Source organism: Aotus nancymaae, unplaced genomic scaffold (assembly GCF_030222135.1).
Source record: "Aotus nancymaae isolate 86718 unplaced genomic scaffold, 86718_ANA_hifiasm-v0.15.2.pri h1tg000062l, whole genome shotgun sequence".
NCBI lineage: Eukaryota > Metazoa > Chordata > Mammalia > Primates > Aotidae > Aotus > Aotus nancymaae.
In genome coordinates, this window is record NW_026988476.1 from 37,808,119 (window position 1) to 37,835,557 (window position 27,439).

At 39.9% G+C, this 27,439-nt stretch overlaps 1 protein-coding gene across 2 annotated transcripts in view; it reads right to left on the reverse strand.

Moving 5' to 3' along the window:
* The window catches only part of FBN1 (fibrillin 1), a 241,102-nt gene that overhangs the window by 37,482 nt on the left and 176,181 nt on the right, over positions 1–27,439 (reverse strand). For both annotated transcript variants that reach the window (XM_012442316.2, XM_064365642.1), the window contains 13 exons: positions 26,376–26,501; positions 24,434–24,556; positions 22,625–22,747; positions 22,156–22,320; positions 20,012–20,080; positions 19,790–19,915; positions 18,140–18,262; positions 17,340–17,498; positions 14,171–14,242; positions 10,567–10,692; positions 6,621–6,743; positions 2,857–2,982; positions 768–884 (listed from right to left, as the gene is read on the reverse strand). In XM_012442316.2, the coding sequence (XP_012297739.2) occupies positions 768–884; positions 2,857–2,982; positions 6,621–6,743; positions 10,567–10,692; positions 14,171–14,242; positions 17,340–17,498; positions 18,140–18,262; positions 19,790–19,915; positions 20,012–20,080; positions 22,156–22,320; positions 22,625–22,747; positions 24,434–24,556; positions 26,376–26,501 (1,578 nt within the window). The remainder of the gene's footprint in view (positions 1–767; positions 885–2,856; positions 2,983–6,620; positions 6,744–10,566; positions 10,693–14,170; positions 14,243–17,339; positions 17,499–18,139; positions 18,263–19,789; positions 19,916–20,011; positions 20,081–22,155; positions 22,321–22,624; positions 22,748–24,433; positions 24,557–26,375; positions 26,502–27,439) is intronic.

Genomic DNA, 27,439 nt, shown 5'->3' on the forward strand with positions numbered 1-27,439 from the left:
AGGTTCATATTCCTGAATCATATAATTCTATCCAAAGAATCACTTTTGTATATTTTAAAATTTTTAAGAATCTCATTCCATTTATTTTGAAATATATTTAATTTACAGCAAAGTAGAGTATAACACTCATTAGCAGCTATAATTTTTATACTTTGCTATAAATTAATTTTTTTACAGCAAAGTATAAAAATTTAAAAATTAATTTAATTTGCAGCAAAGTGTAAAAATTATTATAGCTGCTAATGAGCATTTTAGTAAAAGTAATGGATATAGTTACAGTGGTTCCCCCTTATCTATGGTTTTGCTTTCTGGGGGTTCAGTTTCCCAAGGTCAGCAGTGATCCCAAAACAGGTGAGTTCAGCACAATCAAATATTTTGAGAGAAAAAAAGAGAGATATTGAGAGCAAGAAAATACATTCACATAACTTTTATTACAGTATATTCTTATAAATTGTTCTATTTTCTTATTAGTTATTGATGTTAATCTCTTACCATGCCTACTTATAAATTAAACTTTAGTCTAGGTATGTATGTATAGAAAAAACATGGTATATAAAGGGTTCAGTACTATCTGTGGTTTCAGGCATCTGCTGGGGGTCTCAGAAAGTATCCCTCAAGGATAAGGATAGACAAGTCCTGTTACCAATTGTTATGCATAAGATAGCATATATTTTTGAAAGACAGCTAGAGCACTAGAGATGATGCTAATTACAAAGAACACATATAAAACTGACTTCGTTTGCTGATGCACAATTTTGCACACGCACCTATGCAGTCATTGTTGTGAGACAGGATGAAACCATGATTGCAGCGGCAGTTGAAGGAACCAATTGTGTTCCGGCAAGTTCCGTTCCCACAGGCATCTCTTTCACATTCATTTATGTCTAGTAGGAAGAAAAGCCATAAAGAAACGTAATTATAAATAGAAAAAGTGGTTACATGGTTACAGTGGCTAAAGAGCATTTTAGGGTTCACAAAGCCTCATCTATAGGCTGAGAACTTCTTGATGTTGGTATCAGCTCCAGCAGCAGTCATCCCTGCAAGAAACCAGGCAGAGGCAAACTCTAAACCTTGGAAATAAACTGTTTCCTTGGCTGGCCAGTGAAAGGAGGCAAGCTAAGGACATGAGACCTGAACAAAAATTATTTTATTCTATTTACTTCTAGAATTCTCCACCCTTGCCACTTTTCTCAAATATTTTCACTTGAAAATGGAAAAAACTCTGCATGCATCTGGGTCTCGAGGTGTTGCCACCTTTGGCAAACTTCAACCTTTAAGATTCTCACTCCAATTTACCAAAAAGCAGTGACTCACCTGGCATTACCCCACACTCAGCAACAAAATAACTCAGCTTTCTAGCTCACCTGTCATTTCAGACAACTTTTCCTTTTCCCTACCTCCCTAAAAACATAGGCCCACTTCCACCAATGATGACTTCTCTCACTCTTCTAAACCACCCCAGCGGGATGGCACTTAATTTGTTCTTCTCACACATGCTTGCATTCTTGTTCGCCTTTTGACTGGTCTGTACTTTTCTCTGACAATTTTGTAAAGCTACTCTGACATCTTATACGTCCTTGCATCTTATCACAGGAGCTGGCATATTTCTTATAAAGAGTAGGTGCACATTATATTAAGGAGGAAGTAAGAAAAATATTTAATGCAAGAAAGTTGTTACTGCTGGTTTGAAAGAACGAGGCACCATGAGGAGGGACAAGGATGAAGGGGGAGACAGAGAGAGGAAGGTAACAACAGAATAGCAGAATGTAATGAAGAGAGCTAGGATTTCCTTTCTTTTCACATTTTGGACATGAAGATAAATTATCCATGATTCCTGAATCAGGAAGCTATTGCTAACCCAAAGGGACTCTAATGTATCTGCGTGTGTGGTTGAAGACTACACCCAGTTGAGTCATTGCTAGCAATCAAGAATTTCTGCCTTGATTCATTCTTAGCCAAACTGGTGAAGGTCTTTGGTAGGGGAGGTTCTATGTTAGGAGGTTCCAGAAAATTCAGATGAGAGAAGTAGAAAGAAAGTTGGGCAGGGTCATCATGGTTTTTGCACAGGTTAGCTGCCCAGTAATGAGCAGGGCTGTCAATGCTCCTGTCATTTAAAACATGTCATCACTCTAGAGAAGATACAACTTTATGAGAACATTCCCAAATGGATGAACCCAGTTACAGCCAAAGTCAAGGACTTTAAACATTACTATATTAATTGTTCTTTCAGCCATCAATCTAATTCATGTTCTTAATGTCCCCAAAAGACTTAATGGTATTGCTTTAAAGTAGAAAAAGAAAGGAAGGAAAAGGAGAAAAGGAATAATTATACACTGAAGTTTTCTAAATCAACATCCTGACACTAGAGAAATCACGGAAGAGATTTAAAATCCTGAGCTCTTTTTCCTCTGGAAAAATGAATAACTTTTCTTTGCCTTTGTAAAATGTATACATTTGCCTTTGAGGATCTGGTACACACTACAGACAAACCCCTCTGGAAAAAATGCTGATCTCACCCTCAAAAGCTCAACTCAAAAGGAAGTCCACATCGACATTATATACGAATCATAGTCTATTAACATTAATAAAAAATAATTTTTTGTATTAATGTCTTTTTCAATTTATCCCTTAGTCAAAGTTTTCTAAATTGACAGCCAAATGAACAAGGAAGAAGTTTATCATGTTCAGATTGCCAAAGATTAAATAGGATATCACTGCTGCATACCTGCCCATGTTTTTATTTTGTAGATAGCAAAAATACTACTAAAAGGCTTAGTATTAAATTTTATCCATATTTAGATTCAAATGAAGTTTTCAGTAGCATATGAGAAAACATAATAATAATTGCATACTTACCCAAGCACATGGTTTGGTCAGCATTTGTTTTAAAACCAGTGTGGCAAAGGCAATAAAAACTTCCAACCGTGTCAATGCACTGCCCATGACTGCATATGTTGGGGATTTCTTGACATTCATTACGATCTGTAAATAAAAAACATCTTAAGTGAGAACTTAGAAGACACACCATAATTGAATAACTTACTTCTAGCTATTGTTCTCAAGAGTAATTCTAGCTCTAAACTAAGTTAGCATGACAGACATTTTGTTTTTTTTTTGCATCAAATGGATTAACCAGGCATATTCAGAGTATGTTAACAATATATGACACAATAAAAAACAAGGGGAAGTAATCAAAACATATTCTAAAAGATGAATATTTATAACTTAGAAGTAAAATGGGGAAAACAATTCAAGCTGGGAGGATTTTCTGTTTGATTATCTGCCTACACAGCACCACAGACTGTGGAATTAATGGAAGTATTTTGTCTAGTCAAGATTTGGTGGCCTCAAGTCATGGATAGTTCATAGCTTCCTTTGGAAATTTATATCAAAGTAAAATCCCATGGCTAAGATTAAGTTTTTCTTGATGGACAACCCACATGACCCCTGTTCAAGTTGCGTCTCTTTGTTTTGTCTTGTTCCTATAACTTTTTATTCCATCTTTCACCAAGTATTCACGTACATACAGGGCTCCTCTTAGCATATGACGACCTGAACACTCCCTTTTTATTCTCATCCATTCAAAAGGAAGTGCTCTCATCTTGCTTCTGCCAGTCTTTAAGCTCTAAATTATGTTTATAATCAACTGAATCTTTGTTGCTTTCCTGAAATCTGATTATCTGAGGGGCAGAATTTAATGCATGAATTCACAAGTGACATAATTACATGCCTACTTATGTCTCTAATTTTTTTAAGTTCTATCTTTAGAGTAAATGTACTTTGAAGAGCACTGTGCCATTCTGATTTTCCACAGAAGAAAGCAAATGGAGTGCCATCTTTGCTGCAGATGTTGTAGGGTAGACGGTGTTCTGCTCTTAGTTGAATACTCCAGACTTGCTGTTTGCCTGCCTTGTCTACTCAGAACATAGTAATCGCGAATGGACACTTTTTGAGGCACAGAGCAACCCTGTCTATCTCAGAATAATGAATATCTCCTCCATTTACGTGTTCAGGTTGCCATTTTTATGACTACTCCTATTTAGTAGATGAATCACCATACCATTTAGAAGTTCCAAGTGAAGTTGAATATATCAATATGAGGGGAAATTGGAATACGGCAGCTTAGGAACTACTGCTAGCCTATGCAGAAATGCTATTTAACACATTATGATTATTCCCATTTGAGAAAATGAATTTAAAGTGAGCAAACTGTTTCCCAGTATAGGAAGAGGAAATTGATTTTCGATCTTGAGGAAGGTATCTCAGGTCCTAGCACAGTTGGCCCAAAACTCTGGCACCTTCAGGTAGTACTGGATCTGGAAGTATGCAGGGGACAAGGTCTGCCTTATGTCTGGGTTCCACAAGGAAATGGAGAGCCTTAAGAATCGTATTAGGAAGGGATCCCTAATTAGGAATTTCTTTTCATCTACTGTCCTATTTCATGATGGTTTAAATAAAGCCATCTTCATTTTTCATATGAAAAATGAAATATGGAGAGTATTTTGGAGATCTACTGGTAAAACTAGAGTAGATATGTAGGTTCCTATAAGCACCAGAATTTGAACTCTTAGAAGATCATATTTGAGGATGGGATAGGAGGTTTGAACAGGCTACTGTGGAAAGAAACCCAAACAGTCAGCAGACAGAGGACACCATGAGGAAGTAGCTGGGAAGAAACTGTTACTTGTCTTTAGGTGGGCAAGACATTTCAGAAGGGGGTTGCATTTGCTCTAACTATCCAGTTTTTGCTATCAGACTAGCATCCTGAGCTCAGATATCTAATTGTTCTCTCAGCTCTCTCAGCAATGATGTGGGTGCTATGGCCAGCTGTGATTTGAGGTTTGAAATAATGTGCTTATGAATTCAAATAAAGATCTCGTGATGAAGAGAAAGTTTTAGTTATTTTCATTTTAAACAGAGGCAAAAAGGAGTACTTCGCAGCATGCCTGAAAAAAATGCCAAGTGTTGAATAGTGTTTAAAGGTATTTTAAAAATAAGACACAAATAAAGACATTTCTAGAATGAAGTCTTCAACCCATCTGGCTGAATGGCTGCAAAACTCAAGTTCATTCCCTTTCTTCTGAGGTTTTCAATGAATAAAGGAAATCAAGCTTTTGGCTGCAAATATACACAACACTTACAGCTGGGTGCATTTAATGTATGTTAGTCTTCTACAAGAAAACAGTAAAGGGCTTCAGCCTCAGCAGGTTATAGCTGAATGTCTTATCTTGATCTAGTAACAGCTCTGTCCCACTTCTTACCTGAGTGTGAAATGGTATGAAATGATTCATTCTATATTATCAGCAATTCTTTATTTTGATTGGAATTACTTCATCTATTTCTAAAGAATATAAATTATGAGCAAAATGCAGGGAAGTGGTATTAATGCCAGGTTTCGCTAGGGTATTGTGGTTCATATCAGAGACGTCCCCACTTTTCCTGTCCTGTATTAATACATGGATAGCAACAGCTCTGTTGACAAAATGCTAAATACTTACACATGTTCCTTTGAACTCAACAAAACAAGTCTTGATTCTCAATGTGATTTTTTGTTTGGCTACTACACCCTCTTCCCACCAAGGTCTCATAAAACAATGCAAAATACCCTAAAGAGAACAGTGCACTTCCTACCACTTAATCACTGGTAGGTAAGGAAATCCAAGAAAAGTCTGACCACGTTCCCGTGTTGTTTCATTCACAAATACATAAAATATCCAGGAAACCCCCTGTGAAATGAACCATGAGCAAAATAACACATTCTTCCTAAGATACAATGATTTGCTTTGCTAAATGTACACTGATTTTTTTCTAAATATACAATGGTTCAGAATTACTTAAAAACTTACAGGAAAATCATTCTGAGGTATTATTTTGCTTCTGGGATGAAACACCAGTCTTTTAAATTTTTGTATCACTGGCTACAAGACACCATCAGATGCTGAATAACTTCCCCATGCACCAAGGTTGATAATCCACCACGCTTCTTATTTCTATCACATCCCTGACAAAAGTGAACAACAAAAAATCTAACCTCTAGGGGACATGGTAATAAACGGCTAATAAAAGTTGTTGACGTTTGCAGCCTTCAGTGAGTGATTCTTTCCCTGTAAGATGATTGGGAAGAAAAGCGATGGTTTTGTTCTGTTTATGCAGATTAATCTGACTCAGCTCAGGAGAGCTTCACTGTCTAGATTTGGGGTATGTAGCCAAAATGGTGAAAACCTCACCTTTCTGAGAGGGATTCTGTGGGAGAAAAAAAAATATCATTTGGTCCTAAATGTTGCTTAGGGGAGTGTATGTATGCATGATTGTGTACGTGTGTGTAACGTGTAGGGGTGAGTGTCTGCAGGCAGGGCAGCAGACAGGCAAATATGAAATCTATTTATGCAAATGATTTACTTCCTGTTTGAAAACAGCTCCTCTAGAAAGAGGATTAAAAAGCTAAGTGTTCAGACATTCTGACAATATCCCTTTTTCCAATATAGTTACTAGAGTTCAATAATCTAAATCTTAACTCACATTTTCTTCAGCTTAACTATCTGAAAAGAAACCCAGACATCTGAAGCTTCATGAAGACAAACTCGTGGGTGGGCACGTCCAGCCTGTGGGGCGCTACGTACCATTGCACTGTCCCGTGGAAGTGAAGCGGTAGCCGGGCTTACAGTCGCAGCGGTAGCTGCCCGCAGTGTTGATGCATTCGGCATTGCGCTGGCACACTGGGCCGTTCTGACACTCATCAATATCTACGAGCAGAAGAGAACTGAATTCGAAGGAGAACAGAATCTGGTGTCTAGTCAACAAAGCCTCTCACATGAAAACGTGAGAGGCTTTTATTTTATTTTGATCTTTTCTATTGAAAAGACAACACAGATGTGTACAGCAGCTTTATTCATTGCCAGAATTTGGAAGCAACCCAGACATCCTTCAATACGTGAATGAATAAATAAACTGTGGTACATTCAGACAATGGAATGTTACTTAGCACTAAAAAGAAATGAGCTATCAAGCCATGAAAAGGCATGGAAGAAAATTAAATGCGGCCGGGCGCGGTGGGCTCACACCTGTAATCCCAGCACTTTGGGAGGCCAAGGCGGGTGGATCACCTGAGGTCAGGAGTTCGAGACCAACCTGACCAACGTGGGAAATCCCATCTCTAGTAAAAATACAAAATTAGCTGGGCATGGTGGCAGGCGCCTGTAATCCCAGTGACTTGAGAAACTGAGGCAGGAGAATAGCTTGAGCCTGGAAGGTAGAGGTTGCAGTGGGCCAAGATCGCACCATTGCACTCCAGCCTGGGCAACAAGAGCAAAACTCTGTGTCAAAAAAAGAAAAAGAAAGAAAATTAAATGCATATTACTAAGTGAATCAGAAGCCAATCTGGAAAGGCTTCATAATGTATGATTCCAACTATATAACCTTCTGGAAAAGGCAAAACTATGGAGACAGTAAAAAAAAATCAGTGGTTGCCAGGGGTTAGCAGAGAGTAGGGGATAAACAGGAGAAGCACAGATAATTTTTTGGGCAGTGAAATTATTCTATGAGTAGTTATGGAATGGCAGACACATGTCATAAATTTTTCCAAACCCACAGGATATACAACACCAATAGTGACCTCTAATGTAAATCATCGGAGTGGACTCTGGGTGACAATGATGTCAACGGAGATTCAATTGTAACAAATGCACCACTCTGGTGGGGGATGCTGATAGTGGGGGAGGCTGCGCCTGTGGAGGGGTAGGGAATATATGATAAATTCCTGTGTCTTCTCAATATTGCTGTGGATATAAAACTATACTAGAAAATAAAGTCTATTTTTTAAAAAAAGAGAAAGGAAGGCTGAAAGCCCATTATCTAAACTTTCCCACTTCAGTAATATTTATAAATGCAAGTGCTTGATTTATGACCACATATGAACTCTAATGATGCTCAGGTCTAACAAAAAGTCATGGAACTTGGCTGCTAGGGCCAGCACTTGACATGGGTATAGATTAATCTCCTAGGAGGCCTTGAATTTCCTCAAAGCTCTGGATTTTATGATTCATTAAGGGTGCTATTGTCTGAAAGGCTGCAAGAGCAGAACATCTCCAATTTTAAAGTCCACATGAATCACTTGGGATCTTGCTAAAAGGCAGATTCTGACTTGGCATGTCTGGGGAATGGCCCAAGATTCTGAATTTCTAATAAGCTCACAGCTGATGCAGCTGCTCCTGATCTGTAGAGCGCTTTCAGGTACAGGGCTGTAGAGATGCCTGCTCAAATTACTGCCACAAGGCAGTCAAATCAAGAAAACCTAACATGGGAGTTACCATACTGAAAACAAACCAACTCTCATTAAAACAGAAAAGATTTTGGATAATGGATATTGTGTGCTCCAGAGCTTTGACTTTGCTTGGGGTTGTTTACTTAAAAAAAAAAAAAACCCAGATACCTAATATAGTTCAAAATCATGGCGTTACAAAAGTTACTGCAAGTCCAGGCTATGCCATGGGGCAAAATACATGTTTCCCTCTTCCCTGCTCCAGTGGAACAATCTAATTCAGACTAGTCCAGTATAGGGGATGGCCTGTAACACAGGTGAGGGTTGGTCCTTAGTACCAGTTCTGGGCTTTTTTTACACAGAAGTTGGCTCGGCCAAAGAAGTTCTACAAGGGGGTGGCAGATATATCAGCCGATGTCTCTTGGACGTGATTCTGTGATGGAAAACCCTAGGGACTGTCAGTCAGTCAGTGGGAGCTCCTGTCTAAGGTAGGTGGATTGTGCCTCTCTGGGCAACAGACACAAGAGAAGTGTGCCTGCCTTGGGTTACAAGTGACCCAGCACTGCCTCACTCACCAGGGCTTCCCTGCTCTGAATTCAGGAAGTATAAAAACACAGGGGGCAGATTGTGCCACTAGAGAAACTGAGTAGTGTCACAGACAAGGAGTTCTATGATGCGGCATCTGATAATGTGGCTACTTGCGGGGAGAGCAGACGCTAGAAGCTCCCTAAATCACCTCTGCAATCCATTCCAATTTCAGCGTTGCTGAGGCACGTACGAACTCCACCTTCATTTTCCTATTCTAAGAGCTAAGAGTATGCTGGGAAGCAGCTGACCCTGGATTAAACATTCACCCTGAAGACAGATATTCTGTGAAACAGAAATCAGAAGTTGTTATCTCAGTATCCACAGAATGCTACCCTGACCGCCAAATGCCTTGCATTAGTACACTGTATGTTTTTAATCTCATGGATCTAGCAAGGTCTAAGTTGACTTGGTAGTCATGGGTGGTCTTGTCTATGGGTTCTGGCCAAGGGCTGCTGCTTCAGGAAATATAAGTGGTTAAAAGGTACCTGGGTACAATAATCATCAAAGCGAACTCGGAGGGGAAGGGTGGGGAGGAAAATGCCACAGCAGGTGGCAGGCATGCTGAGCATGTTTGACAGGGGTAAGTGCAGCTGTGAGGGAGGCAGCCAACTCGAGCACTGTAAGATCATCTGTCGTGGATTCCCTCTTCCACATCCATGCTTTCTCTCCAGGTACGTGATCCTTGATGGCTTCCCAAAGCCCAGGGACTGGGGCCAAGGTCTGAATTGGCTATCTCCTTAGGAAGGCTATGAATGGCTATCACCCCATTCCCACTAACCCACACAGCAGGCAGAGTAAGGGACATGTGCCCACTTGGCCACAGTAACTGAAAGCCTGGTGAGAGGAACTTAACAAGTATGTGGTTAGGACTGTAACTTTACTCTTGGTATATAAGTGGTCTTCAGTTTAGACAAAAGTTTTTTTTTAACATTAAAATGTGGACATATGTGCCATAATACGTGCTCTAAGGGGTAATAACCCTATCTAATATGAATAAAACTCTGCTAGAGGAACTAAGTTTAAGTATTAAATAGAAAATTATTCCAACTATCCTGGGGCATATGGTATATTTAATAACCAGTAATGTCCCTTTTGCTAAAATGTAAAACAACTATCTTTCCCAGATGTAGGAAAAAATATGAAGTGCTATAAGGAATGCTCCGAATCACAGTACGTATACATGGCAACAGGAGGTAATTTGAAAATGAAAAAAGTACATGTGCATGCCAACATTCTTCATATAAAATCAAATTTGCTGTTCTTGCCATTTGGAATTCTCTCACGCATTTGGAATATTTGCATTAACCTTGTTTTCACTTGGGAGTTGCAAAGTCTCCATCTGGAAGAGAAGTGATTCTGAGAGTCAGCTAGGATGACTGTCCACTCACGTTGATTTTCAAGCAATGTGAAACAAAGCGATCTATGTGACACACCCAGAAACTCAAAGCTTATTCATATCAGCTGGGAAATCTAATATTAATACATTGTGTGTTAGGGGAGGGGGGCTGGGAATGTATGTGCCTCCTGGTTTTTTCACTGGAAGTTAGTGAATTGTTTTTCTTGCGTGAAATTTCATGTTGTTCCACACCATGTCATTTACTATTTCTAGAGCTTAACACATTTCTGAAATTTCAATGTTGTGAAATTCGCCAAGTGTGTATCACTAAGTAGCTCATCAGTTAGCTCTTTTCCAGATATGATAAAGTCACGATGTCACTTACCTTCACAAACCAACAACTTGTCATTGTAGAAGAATCCCACTGGACATTCACATCGGAAGCTGCCAACCATGTTGATACACACTCCATTTTCACAGACCCCTGGGATCTCCCGGCACTCATCAATATCTAGAGACAGAGTGGTCATTCGTGAGTGACAGGACAGCACATGATCCCCATGCACAGTAAGACAAGATGGAAAGTGCTTGTGTGTGTGTGAGTGAGTGTGAGTGAGTGTGTGTGTGTCAGTGTGTGTGTGTGTTGGGGTGGTGATGGCAATAGGGGACATCAATGAATAGCAAATTGAGATAACTAAACCACTTTCAAGGCATATGAGTCTAACTGGATTGAACATCTATCTTTTGAGTTTTGTTTCAGAATGTCAATTTTGTAGGAGGCATCTTTGTATGTGGATACACTAGATGAACAGAATAGAAGGGACAGCCAAGAGTAAACAGCCTCTCCACCCAAGTGTACCTGTATTTAGGGAAAATGAAAACGTGAGCTGGTAAAAAACCACAGAGGAGTGCATGGTCATATGGAACTCTAATCTTTCAAATTCCAGTTAAACGCCCCCTTCCTACTTCATGTGGCTTTAGAGAGGAGGTAAGTCAGGTGCGGGGATGACAGCTGGGGCAAGGCTGACAATGAAGACAAGGTCATCACCAAGGAGGAACTCTCATATTAGACTGTGAGCTTCTAAGGCTGGGAGCTCGGCCTGGCTGCTCCATCACTGTGTTATGGGTGCTCAGCACTCTACATGACAGGTAGTAAATGCTCAATTCAAATTTGTTCAGTTGAAAGCAAGTGTCTGGCAGTGTGTTGGTGTGCACCAAAACAGGACCAAGAGTGAGAACATGGCCAGGACCCAGGCTGCTAAGGCAGGGCTGGCCAGCTGTGGAGAGAGGCTGTGGGCACCTCACCAGCCTGGCCACATCACCAGCCTGGAGTGATCCCATCTCTGTCTTACCTACTCTGAACTCCTGACCACTGAAGTGCCCTCTAGGATAAGAGTAGTAATAGTAATAATAATGGTAATAGTATTAATATTAACAGAATCTCATTTGCTGTATGACTGGTATGTTTCTCAAGCATTCAACCTGTATTTATGTGCTGAATTATCACAGTCACCCTATGAGATGGTCTTGGTACTATGACTACCCTAAGAGATGATGCAAGTGATATAACCTGAGGATATAACCTGCAAAAGACCAAGCAGCCAATGAGAGGTAGAGACAGGATTTGACACTAGGACTCAGTTAACAGGCCATCCTGCCTCCCTTATCATACCAGGGAAGACTGTATTAGGGTGATTTCCTACGTCGCCCTAATACAATCTTCACAGAACTGTCATCAACACCTTTGTTATCTTGGAGGGCCCTTCCTTCAGCCCCTTGGCAGGTGAAACACCTCAGCTGGGAGGTATGCAAAGCCTTGGTCTACAACAGAAAGTCTTCCAATTCACTAGTTTCTATAACTGTTGTTGAGATATTTTGTTTACTTATTATAATCAGGGGCCTCTGCAAGGTACATACTTTGCTTGCATACTTTGTGAGAAGATGATCATGGACTGAAGTGGAGCCTATAAGAGCTGCTGCAATTTTAGAAGAACCACACTCTAAAACCAATCTGTTTTAAAGGAGAAATTTGTTGTCATAGATTTATTTTAGATCCTTTTTAAAAAAGGACTTGATTTTGTGTGAAGGCAAAATTGACCTATTTAATGACAAGAAATGGCTTAGAATCTCAAAGGGCACATTGCCATTTTGAATACAGGCAATTATGTCTTTAGCTCTTTCACACCTTCGTCATTCATGTCATGAAAAGGCCATGTAAAGTTACATCACAACCGTGTATCAAAAACAAACAAAACAAATTCAGATGCCATTCATTCAGTGTGGGTTAAACATGAAATATCATATTCATATTCATTTGTTTTAAATATAAGTGATATATTATCGAGCTTAACAATAACAGTCAAATTTCTAGCCATTGTTAGGTGTAAAATAGCAAAAGGATATATTAAAAATTATATATTTTTTTCTTGTCAGGATTTTGTTTGAACTTCAACTTGGAGAAGTTTATATTTTAAGACAAGATTAATAAACATGCTATAGTTTTAACCCTATATGAATGGACTCCACATGCCAAGAATCATAAGATCTTCCAAAAGGAGAGTATAAAGCTTAAACAAAACAAAATTTTTCAACATCTAAATATTTTGTCATGGTGGAATTTGGTAACAATAACCATAGGGCTAAATATCCGATTTCCAGTTTTCAAGAGTTAGAAGCAAACTAAGCCGTGAGTCAGGACTGTCTTCTGGTCCTAGCTCTGTTATTAGTTAGCTGGGTGGCCTTGGGTGAGTCCCTTCCCCTTCCTGGGCCTCTGTGTCCTCAAATATGAAGCAAGGCATTTGGACTAGATGATGTTTGAAGCCTATCCAGCTCTCCTAGTGGACGACGCTAATGTCATTTTTAGTCTTTGCTTACTGCCAACCTTGGAGGGTAGTCTTGCTGGGGTACATGCCTGGTCGGTCCGTGGAGAACCATTACCATTACAGACCACTTATCTTCTGATCACAGATCCTAGGGAGATTAAAAGATCTGTTTTGGGAAGGGGAAAAACAAAGCAGCTAGGGCCAGGTGTTCCATGCCAATGTCATTTAGCAGTTTTTCTTTCCAAACCATGAAGTTTCTTTGGATGTTGACGAAGACTGTGGAGCCATATGGATTTGGCACTAGGGGAGCCAGGCTGATTGCTGGACCAGACTCTTGTTTTCTTAAACAAGGTCACTGGAAAGGCTGATGTGGATTTTAGTTTACTTATTATGAATAAGGTGGAATAAAGCAAGTGGTGATGTTTGCTACTAGACACAACTGTGCAGACTTAAGAGGGCATCTAAGGATGCATATAAATCACACCAGGGAAAAACTCAGCGAATGCAACAGTTTTCCATCTACTTTTATGTTATTTGGTTTCAAACCACAAGGGCATTGCCTGCATTGGCTGAGTGCTGTGCAGTACTTCTGAATGTTGCACAAGCATCTCTACCGATGTTGTGTTCTCTGCTTCAGTTACCAGGCGGGGCCTCAGACTGAAAAGATTTTCATTTCACATCTGATATTCTCAAAGCAGATGACCTGAGAAGATTCCATGTAAGATAAAATTGATCCACGGAAGGGCTTTAGGTAAACAATCTACATGTAAGGATTGGTGTGAAAAGTCATTTAACCTGGTCTTAGTCAGAAGGAAGGATTGGGAATTACAGTCAAATCAAATGTCAACTGGCCCGACTCCCAGAATCGCTCCCCTTGTTGATGCCTAAGGTTGGTTCAACTATGCTTGATTGTAATTTTGTGAAAAGCTTTCCAGTCCCCTTAATCATGAACAACAAATGCTGCTGCCAATTAGGTGGAGCTGCACGGGGTGTTTGCACAGTTTGTTTCAAACTAAGAATCAGTGTTTCAATAAAGTTAAAGGCATCGTTTAACATTTTTTTTTCTTCTAAGAAAAAACAGGGACTGGGAAAATAACGGTGTGCTCCTCTTGCTAACACAAAGGCAACAAAAACCCAGAAAGTTCTGACAATGCTGTCATGACTCACCAACAGGTAAACCGGTATAAATGTCGATGACAAAGCCTGGCCTTTGACTTCCACAGAGTGTAGCAAATTCATCTGCAATGATGAAACAAAGGTGGGATGGGAGGATCAGAAAAGAGCAATAATTGAACTGAAAAAAATTATTTAGTAAGCATTCTTGAACGGTATTTGTCTGTAATTTGAAGAATTTAAAATAAAAAGTAAATCTGAAAATTCCTACAGATGTAATCTTGCCTGTAAGACAAATACGGAGGAAAAAAATAATCTCATGTTGACATGATAATGAAGGAGAAGTAGAGATCCCCAGGTCACATGCCAGTCATTCACTTGAGTTTGCCTGAAGCAGTTTGGATTTCAATACAGATGATGCTCAGCTCTGAACTCAGGGACCGGCAAAAGTGCCTCTCTCTAGTCTGCATTAAGAGAGCTGGGGTTTGAGGAACACGTACAAAAGCCATTTTCTCAGTAGGTTATGGGAGACCATAGCAAATCCAGCCATGTCCTTGATGTCAAATCTATTAATTTGGGTCAATCAACCTTCACCAGTTTTTCAGTTTTTTGAGCTGGATTTCCTTTGGTACAGCTCTGTCAAATTCTCTCCCTCCCCCTCTCTCCTTTTCTGTCTCTCTCTGTCTTCCTCTCACTTGAATAAATCAAATTTAACAAGATAATAAAGGATGAACTAAAATCTATCAGCAGTCCCTTCTAACTGTGAGATTGTGGATCATAACTGTAGCTGGTAAGGTATGGTATCAACCTAAGCTAAGATGGCCATTGCCTTATTGGTCACGTGCAGTGAGAATCAGTATAAGATTTCTGGAAGCATTTTAATCAAAATGTAGCATGTTACTCTCCTTTTGTTTTGTTTTCTTAATCTAAGAGTGTTCACTTCCAACACCATAATGCCAGTTGACATTGGCCAACCAAAGAAATTACAGGGACTCCTAAAATATGTACAGATTTCACAGCTAATGAAAAGCCGTGACTGGATTTGGTGAATATCCAACATCAAGAAGAAATCTTGCATTTTACATAAGAGAATACAGATATTGAAAACTCAGGCAATCATTTCTGAAAGTAAATGTTAGTCTAGATTGAGGGTTTCCAAAGTGTTCTTCAGAGGAATATGCAATAATCCATTAGGATAAAAAAGGAAATACTAGGACTTCTATCTATCGTTGGAAAATCTAATCTTTAAAAAAAATTTTTGTGTATATTTTATATTAGAATAGTTCAGGAAAATAATAAGTGCATTTTTTAATATAATTGAAAACAAATACACATACACATACGTATACACATAGACTTTTACATGTAAATGCACACCAGGTATATATAAGCTCCAGATTTTTTACCAACAGGCAAGTAGTAAGTATCATCTAAAGTTTTAAAGACCATTGTTCAAGATCAAGGGTCAGCAAACTTTTTAATAACAGGACAGAGAGTAAATATCTCAGGATTTAGAGGCTGTACAGTCAGTCAAAACTATTTAACACTGCCATGGAAGCAGCAGGAGACAATATGAAAATAAATTAGTGTGGCTGTGTTCTAATAAAGTTTTATTTATGGGCAACAAACTCTCAAGTTCATGTAACTTTCATTTTATAAGATACTATTCTCCTGATTTTTTCCAGCCATTTAAAATGTAGAAATCATTTTTAGCTTGCAGGCCATTCAAAAGTAGGTGATGGGATGGATTTGGCCCATGGATTGTATTTTGCCAAGCCCTGGCCTAGAAACATTTTACAGGGTGGAGGTAAATTAGGAATTCTAAGTGGTGGTTATTATATTATTTCTGGTATAAACAATGGGTAGAATAATATATTTTACTAAAAAAGAATTTTCTGTTGTATGCAACGTCAGGCAGTACCAAACAACAGATTTAATATTTTACATATCCCTGTGGAAAATAGGGTCGGATTCCCTTTATAGCACACCCTAATCAATAATAAGTTCATAATAATTTCAATTAACCCAAATAATAATTTGGGTTAATTAATAAACCTTGCATAATAATTTCAATTAACCCAAATCATAATCTTGGCAAATGATGTCCTCATCATATACATAATGCACAGTACATACCATATAAGAACAGTACACTAATGCCTTCACTTCATTTACACAAATGACGTAAATTAGCTTTTTTTTTTTTTTAAAGACAAGTAGTAACATTTAGTTTCTTTCTCTATGAGAATATAAGAAAAAATTTTTCTTGGCTCTCGATATGAAAAGAATCTGCATTTTGCTTTTGAGTTTTCTTCACAGTCATTGAGAATTTTGTACTTGATCACATCTCCCTTTTCATAGGAGCTGCTAGAAAGTTTGGGGCTAAAGTTATTGCTTATTTCAGATAAGTGTGTAGGAATTCCCAGCTTGGATTTTGTGTATCAGTCCTGCCCCTGGCTCTACCTTTCTTTTTTTTTTGAGACGGAGTTTCGCTCTTGTTACCCAGGCTGGAGTGCAATGGCGCGTTCTCGGCTCACCGCAACCTCTGCCTCCTGGGTTCAGGCAATTCTCCTGCCTCAGCCTCCTGAGTAGCTGGGATTACAGGCACGCGCCACCATGCCCAGCTAATTTTTTGTATTTTTAGTAGAGACGGGGTTTCACCATGTTGACCAGGATGGTCTCGATCTCTTGACCTCGTGATCCACCTGCCTCGGCCTCCCAAAGTGCTGGGATTACAGGCGTGAGTACCTTTCTTATTCTTGTTTGCCATTTGCCTCATGCTTATTTCTTACTTTACATTTACATCTTTGTAGGCTGCCTTTAATTCTGTTTGGAACAAGTTTAGCTTTAAATAAGTAAAAACAAAAGGAATTATGTTTCTCTTATTGTCACATTGGTTTGTCTAATGTTTCCAGTCTTTTAGTTACGTAAGACTTCAGTAACAATGAGAACATTGTTTATAGTTTATAGTTTTGTGATATGCTGAGTTTACAAGTCTGGTTACGTATTAGGGTATAAATTAGAAAACATATTCTGTGACTCAATGTTTGGCTAGAATGACCAGGATCAACTGTGAATTTAAATATTTGCCTTTGTGAGCCATTTTCTTCCCTGTAAAGATAAACAATGCAAACTTTGCTTCCTTCGCTAAGACTGATTTCCCCAATAATTCATAGGTAATTTTTCAACCTGTATTTTTGGTAATGGTGAAACTAAAACTCACCTGTACTTGGGATGGGACACTGCTCACAGGGCTTATTCCAGGCCCGGCCAATGTTGTAGGAACAACAGCACATCTTCTTGGTCATGTTGAATAACAGTTCTCCATCACAGGTCTGGTTGTCAGCATAGTAGTTTCGGTAGCACAAACTTCTTCTCATATCTAGGCAGGAGGTAAAAAAGAATTGGGAGGACTGGTGAGGCCATGTGGGAAATCACAACAAATTTCTAAGTGGATACTCAATGAGCAAGGTTCATCTGAGTGGTATTGTAGCTTGACTTTGATAAGGGCAAAAAAACCTTGCTCTTACACTACTTTCTAGCTACTCACGCTGCCACAAGAAAAAGGACTTTGAGAAATGTATTCCCTGATAATTCATGCCACAGAACTAAGTCACTATGTAGCTGTAGCACTAATAAACTTTAAATGACTCTCTGCCCGGTCTCCTAGTAACAATTCTCTACTGCCATTTGGCAGTAAGTTTCTCATTTCCGACTCATGCTGTTTTAATACTGTAGGTCAGTGCTGTAAATATAATTGTACAAAGATACACCCAAAAGTCAAACAAAAGAAGTACTATTAACTGTTGTTTGGGATTTTCCAACATTGCATTTTAGAGAAAACTCCCAACCACCCACCCATGCTAGTGAAAAAATGCCAAGTTATGGTTTACAGGGGAGGAGGCTCCTACCAAGACAGCGAAGAGATGTCAGCACTCAGTCTGATGAGTAACATCACCTAAGCTCTCTTCTTCTTTGTGGATGGAAATCAAGCGGGCATTACTGAGAAAAGCTTGGACTTACCCATGCAATTATTTCCCCCGTTCACTTGCATATAATCTGGAGGACAAATACAGGTGTAGTTGCCAACGGTGTTGTAACATGTCCCTGGACCACAGATTCCAGGAGTCTCACATTCATTCACATCTGTAATCCAAAGAGAAGGTGGTATATGAATATGAGAACTTCACATTTTGGAATGGACTGATACTGAATGTCAATATGAATGTTGACAACAGAGGAGAAAATCTATAGGGCATTTTGAAATAAGATAAAAATAGGTATTTCATTCATCTGTGTCCTCTCTCTGCCAATGTGTGCCTTTTAAGGAAAGGTTTTAGAAAAGGAACTCTTGGCTGGGCATGGTGGCTCATGCCTGTCATCCCAGCACTTTAGGAGGCCAAGGTGGGTGAATCACTTGAGGCAGGAGTTCTAGATATGCCTGGCCAACATGGTGAAACTCCATCTCTACTAAAAATACAAAAATTAGCCAGGCATGGTGGTGCACACCTGTACTCCCAGCTACTCTACTCAGGAGGCTGAGGCAGGAGAATTGCTTGAACTCTGGATGCAAAGGCTGCAGTGAGCCAAGATCGTGCTACTGCACTCCAGCCTGGGCAACAGAGCGAGACTCCATCTCAAAACAAACAAAAAACAAAAAAGAAAAGGAACTCTTGCCTTCTGACATGAAGGCATATCAAATATAATAATGAGTCTCCTAATAAATGAATCTATAACATCCTCAAAGGTAGGCAGAGATAGAAACCTGGAGAAATTAAAATCTCAAACATCCCTTAGGAAAACAAGTACACTTCGTATGTTCACTACATCTATGATAGGGTATACAGTATCCGGAAGCCATGAATCTGGCTTCATGAATCTGCACTGGTAAGGCAGCACCGAGCATATTTCACATCTTCTCCTCATTTCCAAACAAAGGAGTTGATTCTAATCTTCATTAACTCCATGGGTCTTAGAGCTGTACCATATATACTGTGATGTTCAATGTAATACTCAAAGATGTTGCCATTGTCTGGGTGACCTAATAAGCCACTTAAAGAGCCCTAAGAGCCATTTCCTATGCAGAGCACAAGGGGGTCTCTTTCCTAAACAGTGATGTGATTCTTGCGTGTAGATGAAAACCACCTCTCCACCCTGGCTCATGGCTGAGTGCTCTCAAACCTAGAAGTGGTTAATATTCTCCACCTTTCCAGAAGCCCAGGGTGAACAAGGGCCACCACTCACAGCATGAAGCCAAAGGGCTGCCTTCTAGGAGAAGCTCATTTGAATGCATGAGCACGGATGATAAGAAGAGGGCCCAGAACTCCCCCAAATAGAGAAGTAGCACTGAAATGGGACCTGTGCCATTCTCATGAAAAATGGCTTTTCTGAAGAGCATAGAAAACTCTTTTGTAAGCATAAATGAGGCTATGATCCAGCAGAATAAAAGTCTATTTTTCTCAGGAAAAGAGAGAGATTTAGGACTTACCAGAAATGACATATTTTGAGTAACATTATTCCAAACTGCCATGTGTGACATATTTACCTGGCTATGCTTGTGTTTAGACCACTGTGCTATACAGCTAAATTCTGTTTTCCTGGTAACCATATTCTGGTTTTGCAGGTCAGTTCTTGATATCTGAAAAACTTTATCATCCTACAAGGACCATTTACCATCACACACTCGTGTATCTTCATTCAGGTAGTAGCCGGTTGGACAGCGGCACTGGAAACTCCCGAAGGTATTGATACATTTCCCCCCTTGGCACAGCCCTGGTAGCTCCTGGCACTCATCAATATCTATCAAAACCAAAACAAAAGCATTCCTTGAGCGTTGTAAACAAACCCAAGGAAATTCAAATTGCGTGCATTTTAAGACAAAAGAAACACAATTACCTTCCAATATAACGGTGATAGGATTTGGTCGAAAACCTTCCCCTCCAGGACAAAGAATTTTGTACTCAGCTATTGAAACAAAAATTCAAATTGAGTTGCTCTGAATCTAAAATTTTTAGAAGTAGTAACCTCAAGAGAAATACTGACATATCCATCTGAAACTATTCATGTTCAGGAATCCTAGTTATTACTCTGCCTGTCTGAAGTAAGTTAACACCTTTGTGGACACTTGCCATTCTCCAATGGTTTTTATCATGTGTCCCCAGTGCAAGGCCACTGTCCTTAGTCCTTGAACTCTCACCACTCCCCTGTTCTTATACGCATGCAGACTATTTTATCCCTTATCTCCATCACTGTTCTTTTTTTTTTTTTTTAAAGATTTTCTTTCCCTTTTTATTTTCTGAAAAACTTCATCTTCATTTTTATGTTCTGTTCAGCCTTACTTTCTGGGAATTACAGCTTCCCTTAATAATCTTAATTGGCCTATTTCCAAAACCCTTTCTTAGAAAAAGCTGTTCTCTGTTGATTCCCATCCCAATTCTCTCCTTCATGACTAGAGACCTTTCTTGCACCTCTGTTTCTATGGATGGCAGTATTGATTCTCCTGGTTTCCAAAAACAACGTTCTACAGTGTCCTTGGGTTCCCCCATTAATTCTTTCATCCAAGTATTTTACCCAGAAACATTTACTGCAGTGCCATGTGCCAGCACAGGGATACGCAGAGGACATGTCAATAAGAATGTCTGTAACCTGCTGCATCTTCCCAGTGAAGATCTATACGATCAGTTTTTTCGTAATCGTCATGGTCTTCCCAGATCTGCTAATCCCTGTCCTGGCTTCCTGAAATCATATGCACACATGCCTATATGTATATATTCCAGTTCTAACTCTGGTCCAGATCTGGCATGGGGTGGATATCTATTGTTTCGCTACTCATCATTAATCTACAAAGGTGACTCCCCCAATTAAGTGTCTTAGTTTGCCCCCTTCGACACCACTGAAATCAACTGTCCTCCTCTTTTACTTGTTCTCGTGTTTCTCCAGTCATCCACACTTTTTTTCTTCTTTCATGTCAAAACCTTCTTGAAGGCTCAATTAGAAAATGTGCAAAGTCCCAACCCTCTCCCAAGCAGAACTGACCTCCCTTTCTGCAGAGAAGAGAGAAGGGGGAGCCGGCTGAGCACTCACTCCTCTGCTGGGTGCTCTGCATGAGTGGTTTCATTTAATCCTATGAGGTATTTTATGAATGCTAAGGAACTTGCCCAGGGTTACATGGGTGACAAGTAGTGGAGTCCTAATTTGCACCAGGTGTGCTGTTTGTACCAACACAGCACTGTGTCTGCTTTTTCTTCTCTTTTTGAGACCTATTTCGAATTATAGCACTTATGTTTAGGTCATAATTTGCCAACTACGCTGTATTCTTCTGAAGGGCAGGATCTAGTCTAATTCATCTTTGCACATCCAGAGTACACACTTTAGGTACTCAACAAATATTTTTAGAAGAATTGAATAAATGATCCTTCAGCAAAAGAAGAAGAATCCCTATCTATCCCAATATACGCTATAAGCAGTAGCCACTGACTTTTGCCAAAGAAGCTACATCTGATTCTGAATTATAATACAGGACCCACTTGGAAAAATAACAAGCCTTTTATATCTTTCGGAGACATAGTATATATGTCCTTAAAATCACATGCTGAAGCTTTCTTTCAATCCACACCATAAGAATGGAATCATCTTCCATTTCGTAGCGGCTTAACTAACTGTTTCTCTTCAAACTGAGGGACACTGAGTCTGGCCTAGAGCTTTCAAAACTAGTCAATAGATGAGAAGAGGAGAGATAATCAGTGTGTCCCTGGAAGGGAAGCAACACGGTGTAAGTAACCTAGTCTGAAAAATCTTTAAAGTAATGCCATCTGCTTCTCACTTACACAGAAGTGAGATGTTACCTGCCCCACCTGATCTTTCAATGCAAGCCAACCAGGAATACTTTCTGACTTTTGAATTGGGAATAAGGTCCCCTCCACAGGGCTGAGAGGACTGATCTTCAGTCTGATCTAAGAGTAGAAAAGGTTTATCTTCTGATCTAGAAAGGAGAGCTGGCTGGAGTTGAAATAATACTAAATAGGAGGTTGTCCACTTACATGTGTTCACAGCAGGGCACATCTCACAAGGAGTACCCCAGGCTTTACCCAGAGAACAGCAGCAGGAAGCTTTGGAAACACCAACTCCAATTTCATTGCTGCAGGCTGTATCTCCATTGTCTCCTCGAGGTCGAATATCCAAATAGCAATTTCCAGAGCGGGTATCTATTTACCATATACAAACACAAAAGCATCAGGCAGATTCTTTCTACTGGGGTTGAAAACTCAAACCCATTTCAGGAACTATTGAAAAACCATCATTTACTTTTACTGAGAAACTAAAAAGGGCCCATGAATATCATACAGTACCGGGAATTTTCCTATGGAAAAGACACCTGAATATAAAGCAGAGTTGGGAAATGTTTAAATTTCTGTATCATTCATTTTGCAAACTTTGAGAATGGAAGGTTTAGGGCTATTTTCAAAATACTAAAAAGTATGCTTCTCTGAACAGTTTTTAAGGTCTTACCCACACAGCCAACTCGAGTTGGATTCAGCTCAAAATCAGGTGGGCAGTCACAGGTATAGCTGCCTGGAGTGTTGATACAGTTCCCACTGATGCACGTGGTTGGATCCAGGCATTCATTAACATCTAGAACCGAACAGCGAGCAGCGGAGTTATCGCCTGAGCCAGTGCAGGCAGACGTCACCATAAAAGAACAGCGTCCAATCTAGAGCTCCAAACAAGGATTTTAAAGCTGCTAGTTATAACTACATCTAGAAATGCCATCTTCCACTTCAGAAATAAAACCCACCGGGAAGGAAATATGTCATAGTCTTTAGTCTTCTTCCCCCAGAACACATTTACCATTCAAATTTGTCATCAGGATAAAACACAACTTTGGAACTAGGAAAAAAATTCCAGTCAAGGTAAATGAAGGCAGAACATGGTTGTGACGTTGGTCAACCAGGAATTCAGACACAGGTTTTAAGAAAATATATTGAGTATATGTGGCTTGTTATTTCATCAAATTGGAGCAAGATGTCCCAGGAAAGCCTCAGGAGCAGCAACTCTTGCCGCTTCCCCCGACACACACGCATGAGGCTTAGCGTGTTCCCTGAAGTCGGCAAGGAGGCTCTCTCCCATCATCGATGCTGAGTGGAATATTTCCCTTTCAGTTTCTATTCAAAAGCTATGTACAGAATTCCAGATATTTAGGACATGCGTTTTGGCAAATTCCACTCTGTAGAATCCCTTTTATCTGTTTTGAACACTCATGAAATACTCAAGAACAGACGAATGGCTTCTGTAAGGAGGGACTGGAGAAGAGAGATGACGCCTTTGCCTTGGTCCTCCCCTTAAATCTGGCAACCCTCCTGCGGGTGGCACTGCAGATGACATTTTGTTCAAATTACATGTGCATTTGGATGGACAGGGCCAGACTAACAGAAAGAAGGTTAGACAGAATGATGCTGATAGTCATCAGGAGAGGCTATGGGCCATGGAGAGGTGACTTCCTGAGGCATGCAAGAGACCCGGCCTGGTTCATAAAAGTTTTAAGGAAGAGCAAGGGAAGAATGTGTGGCTGGAGAGGAATACTCCATTCAGAGCGTTTGCAGGGTGGTGGTGGTGGTCATGATCTGGAGAACCCCTGAGTCACGGTTTGTTTAGGTGGTTGAAAGGACCAGATTTTTCCTGAAATTTGAACTCATACAGAACAGAAGTTGTTTCTTCAATATCCTTGAACAGAGGGGTGAATTAGGAAGGGGAAATGTAAATGGCTTTCAAAGTCTTAGTGCCAAAGAGAACCGCGTGGCAGTCTGCTGGGTGCCCGTAGCTTTTCTAAGCTTTTTCTAATGTTCCCTGAGAGTCCCTGGCTCAACAAGAAAATGATTTATATGCTAGAGATAGGTGGCCGAGCTCTGTGTACCAGCTACTCTGGTGACCACGGGCAGGGCAGAGGTGGGAAGGAGTGGGGTGGGTATTGCAACAACAAAGTACAAGGAGAAAACCCATGATCCCAGGGCATGACCTTCAAAAATGTGCCGGAAATGGCTGGAAAGGTACACAGCTGGAGCACCCCTAGAACATTCCTGTGTAGCCACAAACTCAATTTCAAGGCTACAAACTTTGCTCCTTCAATTATCTTCGACTCTTTCCTCTGCATCCTCACCTCCAATCAGTTCCAGGTCTGAGAAACTGTTTCTGTGATTCTTAACATTTCCCCCTTGCTTTTCTCGTCCTCTGTGACTGCCCTTGCGTAGTCCCAGGGGGGCTCTAATAGCCGGGTTCCCCGAAACACCAGGGAGCTGATTTTGATGCGAGCGGAGGTCTTACCTGTGCAGTTCCCGCCGCTCCTGTCCAGTTCATAGCCTATCTCACACTCACAGCGGAACAGGCCAGGGAGGTTGTGGCAAGTTCCAAAGACACAGATGTTCGGAAGGGAGCACTCATCGATATCTTGGGGGAGGGAGGAAAAAGGAAATAAGTTAATTTATATATTTTTTAAAAAACCCAAAACTCCCAAATATAATTAGGCAACTAATGTCAATATTAAGAAAATGCAGACTACCTAACACCAGTCTAGGCACTTCTCCTACAGACTTTGAGGCGATTTGTCATGCACGAGGAAGTCTCACAGGTGAGAGGTTACCTTTCCTCAGTCCCTATCAAATGCGAAGCAGCGGGCTGAGCATTTTATAGATACATATCTCATTTGTAGTGTTCCATGTAGGTCCACATCACTTCTGTAAAGTAAGAGCCAAGCAAGCCACCTTTCACTAAATTCTTCGGTTGTTGTCTCTTATACAGTCACAGTTTTTGTTGTGATTAACATTTTACAAGCCACAGTGTCTTTTTGGTAACTGTCATAATTGGCTGCATAATCCCCAGTGTCCCTAGTCTTATGGCGTGCGTCTGCTTTTGTTGATGAAGACTGGAAAACCGCACTTGCTTCTTCCAGGCCTCGTCTCTGCCTCATGTCAATATTCTTGTTGTGCAGATGACACATGGGCACATTTTCAGGCTTATGACTGGCTTTCAACAGCCATGACCACTCTGCCGGCCATGATTTATATTCAGAACAAACAAACAAACAAAACCTTCCCTTATAGCAATAAGAGAAGCAAAACTTTCACTGTGACTATTTATGCTGCCAGAGGTGGCACAGTACCTGTTTTGCTTGGATATTTGGAGGAACAAAAGTAAACAAGGCATCAGGCACATGATCAAGAGCATAATCTGGTTTCTTGCCTCCAAAGAGTTTTATATCAAACTCTGCATATTTAATATAAACTGTATAAAGAACACCCAACGGTTCCATAACAAAGAAAAGTATTTACATAAAAATACGTGAGGGAATTAGTACACATGTCATAGCTAATGACTAATTTTGAGTTCATGTCTTGTTAACAAGGAACAACTACTCATTAATACATTAATCAGGGTCTTGTTTAAACTTCTACTGACAATCGTTATCATTTGTTTATTTCTACTGAAATCTTCTTTTCAATGAAGGAGAATGTGCTTAAATTTGACAAATGTTGGTAAAGAGAAGAATCTTGTGTTTCCTAATTGGATCCAGCCTTAGCTAAAGGTTCCTAGGACTCTTCCTGTCTGACCAACAATTAGCAGAATGACAGAGCCTACAGCTGAGAGATACTATGCCATATGGCATTATCCCAAGGGTATACCTGTGGGGTCTAACATATATAACATGGGACAGTTCTGCAAATTCTTCAAATTCCATTGAAGAATTTGCAGAACTGTCCCATGTTATGTATGTTGGATATTTAGAGCAAATGTGAGACATACCATTCTATGTATGGACAAGACTATTTGCTCTGCTGTTATTTTAAAGCCTTTATTTCTAGAAACCAAATATAGTGGAGAGTACAACCTGTGTTTCCATATTTAATGACAATCCCACAACAGGACATCATCAGGGAACCTGCACTTTGAGCTCTTTTCCCCCTTGATAGGGGTAAATGGGTTGCACTGAGTTAAGCACACTTGGTTACCCTCCCTGACCAACGGGTATACCCTTGCAGACCACGCAGCCAAGGCTAGATGTGCAGCTTGTGGCCAGTCAGCTGAGGCTTTCTGTGCACCAAGAGAAATGGTCAGTTGAAAACCTAACCCCTCTACAAACTGAACTGACCAGCTTAGACATGAAGCTAAAACACACCTCAGTTAAAAAAAAAAAAAGGCATCAGGAATGTTTAAATAACCTAATCTCATCATGCCCAGCAAGGCTCCCAGTGGCTTCCCCATCAGTTACCTTCACAGGCTTTCCCGTCAGCACTGGGCACGAAGCCCATGTCGCATTCACAGCGGTATCCTCCTGGGGCATTGAGGCACTGGCCATTGCCACAGAGATTCAGATTCTCGGAGCACTCATCAAGGTCTACAGACAGAAAGAAACACACATTACTCTTCCTCAGTTAGGGGTTTTCTAACTCCTCAGGTCTAACTACTTTCCAGTACAGCAATCTTTCAGCATAACTTCAATTTGACACATTTAAGCTCATTTATTTTTCTCTTTGGAAGGCTAATACTGAATATGCAATTTACATGGGGCTGATTCAGAATCCTGAATGATAATTTATCCTGAATGATGTAAAATGAATAAGCCAAAGGAATCATGCAAACTAAGGCCTGTTGAAGAAGGGTCATCCACATGGAGGGCATACCCATGACAGGAAAGGACACATCATGTTTGTACCTATTTCTCAAGTTCCAGGCTTAGCTTAGATGGACACCAAAAGTGCAAAAGAATGGCAACTATAGGGGACAAGAAAAGTTTCATCTGCTGAATCTCTCCCTGGTTTTCTTAATAATCACAGGCATTTAAATATCGGACACATAAACCATACATGCCTAATACATGGAATTTGAATATGTTCTCAAAATGATGGGAGGTTTTTCATGATAAAGCATCAATAAGTTAGGCAACAATGATTTCATCTGAGATAAAACTTTCAGGGAATTAAAAAAAAATTCCAGGTAAATCAACTAATGGGTCTAAGCTTCTTTTGTGCTTAAATGACTTCTTATGAACAAACTGCTCAGAATAAATTTATGTTTTAAGTTAAGGGGAAGCTATGCGACCTAATGGCCAATGAGTAATGGATCTTACTATTTAATTCCAAAGTTGTGTATATGCACATGTAAGTATGTGTATAAGTTAGGTAATGACAAGTCTAATCATGTATGTTTAAATGTGTATAGCAGTTTCTGTTACTTCTATGACCATTAATTAGAGACAAGAAGAAAATTTCATTAATATATTATTGCAAAATTGGAAATGAATGAATTCCTTAGCAAGTTTGAAATTTTTACTTA